We start from the raw sequence: 13,230 nt of genomic DNA, 5'->3' as shown, positions 1-13,230 counted from the left end.
GTGAGCGAGTGTGAGCGAGAGCGAGCGAGTTGGTGTTGGTCGCACAATCGACGCACCCTTACGAGTGGTCGCATTTCCCACTTGTGCGTGTGTGTGCGCGTGTGTGCACGTGTGTGTGGACGTGTGTGTGTGTGTGTGTGCGTGCGCGTGTGTGTGCGTGCGCGTGTGTGTGCGTGTGTGTGTGTGTGCGTGTGTGTGTGTGTGCGTGTGTGTGCACTTGTGTGTGCGTGCGCGTGTGTGTGCGTGCGCGTGTGTGTGCGTGTGTGTGCGTGCGCGTGTGTGTGCACTTGTGTGTGCGTGCGCGCGTGTGTGTGTGTGCGTGTGTGTGCGTGCGCGTGTGTGTGTGTGTGTGCACTTGTGTGTGCGTGCGCGTGTGTGTGCACTTGTGTGTGCGTGCGCGTGTGTGTGTGTGTGCGTGTGTGTGCGTGTGTGTGCACGTGAGTGTGTGTCTGCCTGCAACGGAGTGCGGTAGTTGTAGTGGTTAGCGCTACGCTGCGCTACAAACCCGGCGACCCGAGTTCGATTCCCGCTCGCGGCCAACACCGGTGACGATTATCTGAACCGGTCCTGGGCCTCCCCTAGGTCGACTCGGCCTCAAATGAGTACCTGGTGCGGTGTGTAAAAACTCCGCGACTGGAGAGACAAAGGCGGCCGGGCGTGGTCCCTCCCTCCCACCCACCCTGGCGTGCCGTTCCGGCCTTCACAGGTGCTGCTGCTGCTGCTTGCTAGCGGCACTTGCCCCGACAGTCTGTTAGAGGCTACACGGGGGACCTTTATCTCTGTGTGTGCCTGCGTGAGTCGAGAGCGAGGGAGCGCACCGCGTGCACAGACCTGCGACGGACGCGCGACTGAACAACGTGTGAGTCGGTGCACTGAGGGAGGGGGGGGTGTGTACGTGTGTGTGTACGTGTGTGTGTGTACGTGTGTGTGTGTGTACGTGTGTGTGTGTGTACGTGTGTGCGTGTGTGCGTACGCGTGTGTGTGTACGCGTGTGTGTGTGTGTAGGTGTGTGTGTACGTGTGTGTGTGTATGTGTGTGTGTGTACGTGTGTGTACGTGTGTGTACGTGTGTGTACGTGTGTGTGTGTACGCGTGTGCGTGTACCTGTGTGTGCGTGTACCTGTGTGTGTGTGAACGGGGTGTGTGTGCGTGTGTGTGTACGTGTGTGTACGTGTGTGTACGTGTGTGTGTGTACGTGTGTGTGTACGTGTGTGTGTACGTGTGTGTGTACGCATGTGTGTGTGAGTACGCGTGTGTGTGTACGCATGTGTGTGTGTGTGTACGCGTGTGTGTGTGTACGCGTGTGTGTGTGTACGTGTGTGTGTGTGTACGTGTGTGTGTGTGTACGCGTGTGTGTGTGTACGCGTGTGTGTGTACGTGTGTGCGTGCGTGCGTGTGTGTGTACGTGTGTACGTGTGTGTGTGTGTGTGTACGTGTGCGTGTGTAAACGTGTGTGTGCACGCGTGTGTGTGTGTGTACGCGTGTGTGTGTACGCGTGTGTGTGTGTGCGTGTGTAAACGTGTGTGTGTGTGTACGTACGTTACCCGTACGTGCTGCGGCAGTGCAGATCCCGGCTCTCGACCGAGACACCAAAGAGGAAATGTGTCGTGGGAGCTGTTGGCGGCGTTCCTTCCCAAGAATTCAACATTTCTTAGAAAAATCTTTGCGGACTCCCCACGAGCTTGCGCGCTCGCTCTCTCGCTCTCTCGCACTCTCTCTCTCTCTCTGGCGTGGTAGCCAACGTCTCGGGCAATCACCCTTCTTTACACTCAAAACGTTTCTGCGATAAAAAGTTGAAGGTGCAGCCCTGCAATTGCTCGCTCAATGCTCTCTCTCGGTCACTCTCTCGGTCACTCTCTCTCGCTCACTCTGTCGCTCACTCTCTCTCGCTCTCGCACTCTCTCACTCTCTCTCTCGCTCACCCCGCCGGCTCCTCCCTGGGTTCACTCGCTCGTTCGCCCGGCGCACGCTGACTCGCTCACTCGCTCACTCACTCGCTGACCCTCTGACCCGCTCGCACAGATAAAGACAAAGATCCGCCGGGCAAGTGCCCGTCAGCGGAGTTAGCAGCACCTACGCGAGGTGGGGGGGTGGGTGGCCAGCGCCAGGCCCGGCCGTCTTTGTATCCCCAACGCTGAACTTTATCCACCGCACCTCGAACTAATTGAAGGCTGAGTCGACCTAGGGGGAGGCCCAGGACCGGTTCGGATAACCGGGGTTGGTGGCCGTGAGCGGGAATCGAACTCGGGTCGCCGGGTTCGCAGCGCTAACTGCTGCACCACCGCTCCCCTCATCAAAGATCCCCCGTGTAGCCTTAACAGACTGTTGGGGCAAGTGCTGTTAGCGAGCACCTATGAAGGCCGGAACGGCACACGAGGGGGTGGGTGGCCAGCACCACGCCCGACCGCCTTTGTCTCCCCAGTGGCGATGTTTACACACCGCACCAGGTACTCCTTTCAGGCTGAGTCGACCTAGGGGAGGCCCAGGACCGGTTCAGATAATCGTCACTGGGTGTTGGCCGTGAGCGGGAATCGAACTCGGGTCGCCGGGTTCGTGGCGCAGCGTAGCGCTCACCGCTGCACCACCGCTCCCCACATACACACAGACACACACACACAGACACACACGTACACGTACGCACGTATACACGCGTACACAACAACAAGATGGGTTATTTAAATATTTTCAAGACTTAGCAGCACAATTATTCAATAAACTGTACGATATTTTTTTCCCACTCGACAAATCTCAAATATGTGGCCTATGGGGGGTGGGGGGGCTCTTGTCTGTAACCATGGGTTACACTTTTTAAAATAAACAAGGGGTGTGGTCCCAATACAGAAGCGGCAGTCCATGCACACTTCAGTCTAAACTCGCTCAAACATTCTCGACGTCGCCGCCGGCATCGTCGTTATCATCGACTGCGGCATTATCATCATCAGCAGCAGCAGCAGCACTATTATCATCATCATCTGTAGCAGCACTATCATCATCAGCAGTAGCAGCAGCACGATCATCATCATCATCTGCAGTGGCACGATCATCATCATCATCTGCAGCGGCAGCACTATCATCATCATCTGCAGCAGCAGCATTATCATCATCATCTGTAGCAGCACTATCATCATCATCTGTAGCAGCACTATCATCATCATCTGTAGCAGCACTATCATCATCATCTGTAGCAGCACTATCATCATCATCTGCAGCAGCAGCAGCATTATCATCATCATCTGTAGCAGCACTATCATCATCATCTGTAGCAGCACTATCATCATCATCTGTAGCAGCAGCAGCAGCATTATCATCATCATCTGCAGCAGCACTATCATCATCAACAGCAGCAGCACTATCATCATCATCATCTGTAGCAGCACTATCATCATCATCTGTAGCAGCACTATCATCATCATCTGTAGCAGCACTATCATCATCATCTGTAGCAGCAGCTGCATCATCATCTGCAGCAGCAACTGCATCATCATCATCTGTAGCAGCAGCACTATCATCATCATCTGCAGCAGCAGCATCAGCATCATCATCTGTAGCAGCAGCACTATCATCATCATCTGCAGCAGCAGCATCAGCATCATCATCTGTAGCAGCAGCATCATCATCATCTGTAGCAGCAGCACTATCATCATCATCTGCAGCAGCAGCATCAGCATCATCATCTGTAGCAGCAGCACTATCATCATCATCTGCAGCAGCAGCATCAGCATCATCATCTGTAGCAGCAGCACTATCATCATCATCTGTAGCAGCAGCATCAGCATCATCATCTGTAGCAGCAGCACTATCATCATCATCTGCAGCAGCAGCATCAGCATCATCTGCAGCAGCAGACTCAACACTACCCATAGACTCAACACTGCCCATAGACTCAACACTGCCCATAGACTCAACACTGCCCATAGACTCAACACTGCCCATAGACTCAACACTGCCCATAGACTCAACACTGCCCATAGACTCAACACTGCCCATAGACTCAACACTACCCATAGACTCAACACTGCCCATAGACTCAACACTGCCCATAGACTCAACACTGCCCATAGACTCAACACTACCCATAGACTCAACACTGCCCATAGACTCAACACTGCCCATAGACTCAACACTGCCCATAGACTCAACACTGCCCATAGACTCAACACTGCCCATAGACTCAACACTGCCCATAGACTCAACACTGCCCATAGACTCAACACTACCCATAGACTCAACACTGCCCATAGACTCAACACTGCCCATAGACTCAACACTGCCCATAGACTCAACACTGCCCATAGACTCAACACTGCCCATAGACTCAACACTGCCCATAGACTCAACACTGCCCATAGACTCAACACTGCCCATAGACTCAACACTGCCCATAGACTCAACACTACCCATAGACTCAACACTGCCCATAGACTCAACACTGCCCATAGACTCAACACTGCCCATAGACTCAACACTGCCCATAGACTCAACACTGCCCATAGACTCAACACTACCCATAGACTCAACACTACCCATAGACTCAACACTGCCCATAGACTCAACACTGCCCATAGACTCAACACTGCCCATAGACTCAACACTGCCCATAGACTCAACACTGCCCATAGACTCAACACTACCCATAGACTCAACACTACCCATAGACTCAACACTGCCCATAGACTCAACACTACCCATAGACTCAACACTGCCCATAGACTCAACACTGCCCATAGACTCAACACTGCCCATAGACTCAACACTACCCATAGACTCAACACTACCCATAGACTAACACTGCCCATAGACTCAACACTGCCCATAGACTCAACACTGCCCATAGACTCAACACTGCCCATAGACTCAACACTGCCCATAGACTCAACACTGCCCATAGACTCAACACTGCCCATAGACTCAACACTGCCCATAGACTCAACACTGCAACTCCGATTAGCACGGTTGACTACGTACGGTGCGAAAGAAAGTCCCAACGTACGTAGCTCAAGTTGCTTGACGTATTTTTAAAGCGGTAACAAAAGCCGAGCGTGGTTTAGAGGGCAAGGGGGCAGTCGACGGGGGGGGGGGGGGGGGGTCACACGCGGGGGTGAGGTGAGGGGGGGGTCACGAAAGGCAGCAGGGGAGGGACGGGAGGGAGTGGAGGGGCGAAGGGAGGGAAGGGGGAAGGGAGTGGGCGATGTAGAGGAGGGTGAGGCTTCGAGAGGGGGAACGAACGGTGATTTCACGAGAAGCGGCAGCAGGAGCACCATCGCCGCCGTTATTGTTAGCGCCTTCGATTAGCGCCGGTTGGCAACGCACGGTGCGAAAGAGGCCCAACATGCGTACGGCAGTAGCAGCGTTATCATCATCTTTAGCAGCATAATTATCATCATCATCATCAGTAGCACTATCGCCGTCGTTATCATTGGGTCCTCCGATTAGCGTGTTTGGCAACGCACGGTGCGAAAGAAGTTCAACATGCATATGGCAGTAGTAGCAGCAGCCTCATCATCATCTTTAGCAGCATAATTATCATCATCATCAGTAGCACCATAGCCGCCGTTATCATTAGGGCCTTCGATTAGCGTGGTTGGCTCAACATGCATATGGAAGTAGTAGCAGCATCATCATCATCATCATCTTTAGTAGCATAATTATCATCATCTTTTGCAGCATTATTATCATCATCATCAGTAGCACCATCGCCGTCGTTATCATTAGGGCCTTCGATTAGCGCGCTTGGCAACATACGGTGCGTAAGAATCCCAACATGCGTACGGCAGTAGCAGCGTCATCGTCATCAACAGCGGCAACAGGATAATTGTCATCATCATCATCTTTAGCAACTCTTAATAGGTGCAGTGTCATCATCGAGTCCACATGGGGTGATCGGGCAATGGCTTCCGTGGTACCTGGGACTGTGAAACTCCCTCTGGAAGTCCGCTTCGGTCGGGACCTGCAGGTCACCGTGTGTCATATCACTCCTTACCCTCTCCTCCCCGCCGCCACCCATTGTTGTCTGCGTCAAACCCTTTCCCGTTCCGATGACGTACGTGTACGTACGTGTACGTATGTGTATGTGTACGTCTATGGGTAGTGTTAGTGGTGACGTACGTGTTAGTCTATGGGTAGTGTTATTGATGGCGTACGTGTTAGTCTATGGGTAGTGTTAGTCTATGGGTAGTGTTAGTGGTGACGTACGTGTTAGTCTATGGGTAGTGTTAGTCTATGGGTAGTGATGACGTACACGTGTTAGTCTATGGGTGGTGTTAGTGATGACGTCACGTGTTAGTCTATGGGTGGTGTCAGTGATGATGTAGGTGTTAGTCTATGGGTAGTGATGACGTCACGTGTTAGTCTATGGGTTGTGTTATTGATGACGTACGTGTTAGTCTATGGTGTTAGTCTATGGGTGGTGTCAGTGATGACGTCACGTGTTAGTCTATGGGTAGTGATGACGTCACGTGTTAGTCTATGATGACGTCACGTGTTAGTCTATGGGTGGTGTTAATGATGACGTCACGTATTAGTCTGTGGGGGGTGTCGGTAGTAGTAGTCTCGCAGAAGTAGTAATAGTAGCAGTAGCGGCAGCAGCAGAAGTTGTCGCAGCAGCAGCCGCAGCAGCAGCAGCCGCAGCAGCAGGAGCAGCAGCAGCAGCAGTAGCAGCAGCAGCAGGAGCAGCAGCAGCAGTAGCAGCAGTAGCAGCCACAGCAGCTGCAGCAGCAGTAGTAGCAGCCACAGCAGCAGTAGCAGCAGCAGTAGCAGTAGTAGCAGCCACAGCAGCTGCAGTAGCAGCAGTAGCAGTAGTAGCAGCCACAGCAGCTGCAGCAGCACCAGTAGCAACCACAGCAGTAGCAGCAGCAGTAGTAGCAACCACAGCAGCAGCAGTAGCAGCTACAGCCGCAGCAGTAGCAGCAGCAGTAGCAGCAGCAGCAGCCGCAGCAGCCGCAGCAGCAGCAGCGGCAGCAGCGTCAGCAGCCACAGCAGCAGGAGCAGCCGCAGCAGTAGCAGCAACCACAGCAGCAGCAGTAGCAGCTACAGCAGTATCAGCAACCACAGCAGCAGCAGTAGCAGCTACAGCAGCAGCAGTAGCAGCAGCAGTATCAGCAACCACAGCTGCAGCAGTGTAGGGTTGGCGGATCGCCACAAGGAAAGGGCGGGGGGGAGGTGTAAAACTCCCCTCTCTGGCCAGGAGCCTGGCTCTTCGCCAGGAGAATGCGGTACAGCCAAGTGTGCACTCCATCCGTTTTGTCACGATGGGATCGAGCGTTGCTCCCTCCCCCCACCCTCGCATTCATTGGGTTTGCTCCGGGTGCCCATTAATTGCCCGACAACGTCTTGATACGTAGAGGACTGCAGAGCTTGGGGTGAGGCGTGTGGGGGGGGGGGATTTGACGTCGGCTCATGCCGTGATTGCTTCTGCTGCCTCCTTCCCCGCTCGCCTCTATTTTTCACATCATTGGCGAGTAAACTAAAAACAACAATTTTTGTTTTGCCATTGAAGGTTGCGCTACTAAGCTAGATATTGTTTATATACAGAAGCGGCCTGGCCATCGCAAATGATAGCTCAACGAAGTGGACTTATCATCACCATCATCATCACTTGTGATTTTATAGCAGTAAGCCAAATACTCTGAACGCGAGAGGTTGATTCTAAATGTGGAGGGAAAAACCGGTGGACCTGGAGAAAAAATCCACGCGACCACGGGGAGAGAGAGAGAGACACGCAAACTCCAAATATACAGCAGCAGGCGTCAGGGTCGGGATCGAACCCACGACCTCCTGTACACCAGGCGATGTAGTTAACATCTCCTAGTCACCGTGATGATGATGAGAGAGACACGCAAACTCCAAATATACAGCAGGTGTCAGGGTTGGGATCGAACCCACGACCTCCTGCACACCAGGCGAGGTAGTTAACATCTCCTAGCCACCGTGATGATGATGATGATGAGAGAGACACGCAAACTCCAAATACACAGCAGGCGTCAGGATTGGGATCAAACCCACGACCTCCTGTTCACCAGGCGAGGTAGTTAACATCTCCTAGCCACCGTGATGATGATGATGAGAGAGAGAGACGCAAGCTCCAAATATACAGCAGCAGACGTCAGGGTCGGGATCGAACCCACGACCTCCTGCATACCAGGCGAGGTAGTCAACATCTCCTAGCCACCGTGATGATGATGATGAGAGAGAGAGACAGGCAAACTCCAAATATACAGCAGCAGGCGTCAGGGTCGGGATCGAACCCACGACCTCCTGTACACCAGGCGATGTAGTTAACATCTCCTAGTCACCGTGATGATGATGAGAGAGACACGCAAACTCCAAATATACAGCAGGTGTCAGGGTTGGGATCGAACCCACGACCTCCTGCACACCAGGCGAGGTAGTTAACATCTCCTAGCCACCGTGATGATGATGATGATGAGAGAGACACGCAAACTCCAAATACACAGCAGGCGTCAGGATTGGGATCAAACCCACGACCTCCTGTTCACCAGGCGAGGTAGTTAACATCTCCTAGCCACCGTGATGATGATGATGAGAGAGAGAGACGCAAGCTCCAAATATACAGCAGCAGACGTCAGGGTTGGGATCGAACCCACGACCTCCTGCATACCAGGCGAGGTAGTCAACATCTCCTAGCCACCGTGATGATGATGAGAGAAAGACGCAAACTCCAAATATACAGCAGCAGGCGTCAAGATCGGGATCGAACCCACGACCTCCTGTGCACCAGGCGAGGTAGTTAACATCTCCTAGCCACCGTGATGATGATGATGAGAGAGAGAGACAGGCAAACTCCAAATATACAGCAGCAGGCGTCAGGATCGGGATCGAACCCACGACCTCCTGTACACCAGGCGAACCGGTCCTGGGTTATCGCCCTTCATCAACACACGCCGACCGGTGTGGTGAAGTATGGTCAAACAACCCTCACGACTGACGCAGCCTTGCGGGGGAGGGATGACTTCATCCAGCAGTAGATTGACAAAAGGAGCTGTACATTGTTCCTCTTAATCGAACGCATCAAGCTAATGGCGTGCGTGCTCATATCGATGACTGTCGCCTTTGTGATTTTAAGTTCATTTATTAGGTATAGCCCTGTGAGCCATTTGGCTCTTGAATCGGGTGCAACCGCAACAAACAAAAAACACGAACAAGAAAACATCTTAAAGTGACTATGTGCAAACAGAAAATCCAAGAAAAGACAGCAAAACATTGCAGAAAAATCACCGTACACCAACGCTGTGTGCAAAAATCCCAGTGGGATGCAAGTCAAACAACAACAACCACAAGACAACTTAGATTAAGGCCATCAGTCTAACTCCGCACTACAACAAACAAACATGGCCAAACCAAAAAACTTCTCGAAAAACACCAAAATAAAGCCATAAAAGCAAATGAAACAGTGGTGATAATCCGGCGAATTCCGTAACCGCCTCTCCGCGGTTACTCTGGCCGAAGTAACCGATCCGAGGCCACCGGCGGTTGGGACGTGACTCACCGCGGTTACGAGAAACCTCCCGCCACCGCCACCACCGCCGGGCGGAATTTCCACCGCGTTTAGGATTCCTTCCCACTCAGCTCACGTCGTTTGCCTGCCGCGGTCTCTCCTTGACGACGCTCGCTCGCTCGCCCGCCCGCCAGCCCCCCCTCCTCCAGCCCCGCTCGCTCGCTCGCTCACTCGCCAAGCTGTGGAAATGTTTTGTTTTGCCAAGTTTCTGCAATTTTCCACGAGCTCCCTCACCCACCCACTGCCGCCCGCCCGCCCGCCCGCCCCCGTTCAGGTGTAGCGAGTGTCTTTTTATTTTTTTAAACGAAGTGTCCGACATTCTTATGCGTAGTTTTTCGGTAAAGTCACGTAGGTAAAAAATGAAATTAAAATTAATCAAATTAAAATAATAAAAAATAACGATGTTTCGGAGTCGTGATTTATTAATATTTTATTTTTTATTAATTTTAACTAAATTTTTTACCTACGTGACTTTACCGAAAAACAAAGAGTATGAATCCTTGCAGTCACGAAAACTTCAAATCTAGAATCATGGGTTAGTGGCCGACCAAATATCCAATTGATTCCTCGTGGAATGGCTTGGCTAGCGCTTTCCAAACACTTGGTTTGCGTTTGTGGACACGCTCTGAACCCGGGGACCCGAGTTAGATTCCCGCTCACGGCCAACACCACAAGCGCACACACGTGGTTTTTACGTTTGGGTCTACAGGGTGGCGTCAGCGTCCGCCTCTTTGTACTCCTCTCCCCTTCTGCCGAAGTTCCTTTGCCCGTCCCTGCTCCCCACGTCCAGTGCACGTGGTCGTTGCATTGTGCCGCTTCACCATGACACGCACTTTGAATCTTCTTCCCTTCCGCGCCGCCCCCCCCCCTCCCCTCCAGAATGTTTTCATCGTTGTGGCTGGTTTTGCGCTGGTGTAAAAACCCACACGGCGGCGGTTGGCGTTTGTTTTCCTCTCTCTTCTAATAATGATGGCACTCTCTCTCTCTCTCTCTCGCCACGGTCGAAACAACGTGACGTCTCCGGCGCCCGCGGTTTTGAGCGGACCGTCCGAGAGGTCGCGAGCAAGCGCCGCCGTGCGTTCATGGGATTCGGCCTTTCCATTCCTAATTATAGGGTTGCAGAGCTTGGGCAATAGTTGCTAGCGCCGGTACTGACCGCCTTCCTTACCCCCCTCCCCCTCGCCCCGCTCGTCTATTGTTTTCGCCCGCCTTGCGAACGAATGCGTAACTTTATCCTTTAAGAGGAGCGGCCCGGCTATAGGATCCGTCCAGAAGGAAGGAAGCGATGGCGAGGCACGTTGAGCATTGGTGGGGGGGGGGGGGGTTCTGCCCGCCGGATCGCAAGCGCCGTCGCTCTGCCGCGCTGGCGTGCGTCTGCGTCGCGCTGACGCCGCGGTGAAAATGCGCGGCCCGAAAAACTCCAAAAAATACACCGACATATTTCCAAACGTCGGTCGTGATGAATGTCCGCCACGGTCCGCTGTCGCGGGAGGTCAGATAAGGCCCGGATTAAGGAACGTGCAAATCCGTACCACATGTGCGGCCGCTCGCTTCCGCGGTGCGCACACTTTCCAGCGTCGTTGCAGACGCCGCCGCTGTGTAAACATCATCATCATCATCAACGTATCGTCGTCATCGTCAGCGGCTTCATCGTGATTGTATTATGTTAATATAATTGTTGTCGTTATTAGCCACGTGGCGGTTTGCCGGTCGAACGAGCGAGCGTGCGTGCGTGCGTGCGTGCGTGCGAGCGAGAGGTTCCCAATCGAGTTCACGTTTGGTCGGAGGTTGTCTATCTGGCGGCGTTAAAATAAGCACCACTCTGGTAGGGAAGCCGGCAGCGGTTTGTCCTATGGATAAGCCTTGCTCCCGCCTGAGGAACGTAGAGTTTCCGCCGTGCATCCAAAAATGGGAGGGGTGGGGCTGGGTGGGGAGGGGAGGGTGGGGAGGGGCTGGGTGGGGAGGGGCTTGGTGGGGAGGGGAGAGGTGGGGAGAGGCTGGGTAGGGAGGGTGGGGCTGCGTGGGGGGTAGGAGGGGTTGGGCTGGGTGGGGAGGGTGGGGTGGGGCTGGGTGGGGAGGGGAGGGTGGGGCTGGGTGGGGGGTGAGGCTGGGTGGGGGGGTGGGAGGGGAGGGAGGGGCTGGGTGGGGGGTGGGAGGGGGCTGGGTGGGGAGGGGCTGGTCCGTCGTCTGCACACTCGAACGATGTGAGGTTGTCGGTGACAATTTTATCGTATCGCCATCGTAACATCGAAATATCCTCCTAAGTCGTTTAGTTGAATAGCCGCTCGACCTACGGTGGCACGAGCAGGCACACTGGCGGTGGGCGCCATCCGCGAGTCCACGGAGGAGGTGTAACTCACCGTCGCCGCCGTTGCCCTGTGCGCCACGCAGGGATCTACCTGTCGGATCTCATCTACATCGACTCTGCGTACCCGGCCTCTGACAGCATCATGGAGAACGAGCAGCGCTCCATCCAGATGAACAACATCCTCAGGGTCATCTCGGACTTCCAGCAGTCCTGCCACTACGGTAACCTTTGACCCGGGCGGGGCCGTCCGGAGCGGGGCGGAGGAATCCGCCGGCGCGCCGCGGGTCGACCGGGACACGACTCGTGGGTTTTTAAAAATAAATTTTTCTCTTTTTTCTTTTTTTTTCTTTCTTTTTCTTTCTTAAATTTTTCGTCTTTTTTCTTTTTCTTTCTCATTTCTTTCCTTTTTTCTTTCATTTTTCTATCCTTTTCTTTCCTTTTTTCCTTTTTTCTTTAATTTTATCTTTTCTTTATTTCCTTTGTCATTTTTTTTCTATCTTTTTTATTTATTTACTTCTTTCTTTCTTCTTTCCTTTTTTTCTTTCATTTTTCTATCCTTTTCTTTCCTTTTTACAAAAAAAAATTCTTTCCTTTTTTATACTTTTTTTCTTTCTTTTATTTCTTTCCTTTTTTTTTCTTTCTTCTTTCCTTTTTTCCCCTTTTCTATATTTTTCTTTCCTTTTTTTATTAATTTTTTTTTCTTAATTTTTTCATTCTTTTTGTTTTCAAAGCAATTAGATTTTTACTCAATCCGTTTGCACCGTTTGTGCGTTACGAAACGCGGACCGTGGCGGACAGTTGTCTGCCGTCCGGCCAGCTATTACGGTGGGCGGGGGGGGGGGGGCGGCAGTGACGTGGGCCCAGCCGTGGCGCAGAGGGGGGAGAGGCTCCCCCTTTGTTGCAGAGTTTCGCGGTTTCAAATCCGGCAGGCCACCCCGGTTAATACTGTGCGGGCGTCTTGACCGTAACCGACAAATCGCGACGCCCTCGTCGCGGTTGGACGCCAGAGAGATCCCGTGCAGTTGCATCGCAAAGGTAGCTCGGTGCGTGTGCGCGGCAGCGTCCTTCACGAGGCCCCCTCCTCCACAGCAACCGATCCCGGCACTCCCCGTACCGGTCATCGGCGAGCCCAATCACCTCCACATCTCTCGTCCACTGCCACACTCACTCACGCACTCGCTCAGACGCGCACGCACGCATTCTTGCACGCAGGCACTCGCAATCACCCCACCATCGCAGACGGACGCTTTGCTGCCATGGAGTGGAACGCACGCACGCGTGCTTCACCGAGTGAAAAATGCGTGCGTGTTCGTTTTGCCTTGTACCGCGTACCTTCTCTCTACCTCAAAGGCATCCCTGTCAACCCCATATAGTATCAGCGCCTACCTTGTTACAGACCAATTCAGACC

At 53.1% G+C, this 13,230-nt stretch overlaps 2 protein-coding genes across 4 annotated transcripts in view; one reads left to right on the top strand and one right to left on the bottom strand.

Annotated features, from left to right (window-relative positions):
* The window catches only part of LOC133360151 (spidroin-1-like), a 30,121-nt gene extending 20,519 nt beyond the window's left edge, over nucleotides 1-9,602 (bottom strand). Inside the window, exon 1 of one of the 3 annotated variants that reach the window (XM_061578747.1) lies at nucleotides 9,505-9,602. The gene's annotated coding sequence lies outside the window, so the exon portion shown is untranslated. Of the gene's footprint in view, nucleotides 1-1,538; nucleotides 1,872-9,504 lie in introns of those variants that run through there. The other 2 variants (XM_061578746.1, XM_061578748.1) reach the window with 2 other exon arrangements.
* Nucleotides 1-13,230, top strand: part of LOC133360125 (ras-specific guanine nucleotide-releasing factor RalGPS1-like) — an 82,517-nt gene that overhangs the window by 50,309 nt on the left and 18,978 nt on the right. The window contains exon 9 of the mRNA XM_061578710.1: nucleotides 11,905-12,046. Within this exon, the coding sequence (XP_061434694.1) occupies nucleotides 11,905-12,046 (142 nt within the window). The remainder of the gene's footprint in view (nucleotides 1-11,904; nucleotides 12,047-13,230) is intronic.

Source organism: Lethenteron reissneri, chromosome 67 (assembly GCF_015708825.2).
Source record: "Lethenteron reissneri isolate LAM-NWPU_2019-01 chromosome 67, ASM1570882v1, whole genome shotgun sequence".
NCBI lineage: Eukaryota > Metazoa > Chordata > Hyperoartia > Petromyzontiformes > Petromyzontidae > Lethenteron > Lethenteron reissneri.
The sequence above is the reverse complement of the archived record's forward strand: the minus strand, read 5'-3'. Positions and strand labels throughout refer to the sequence as shown.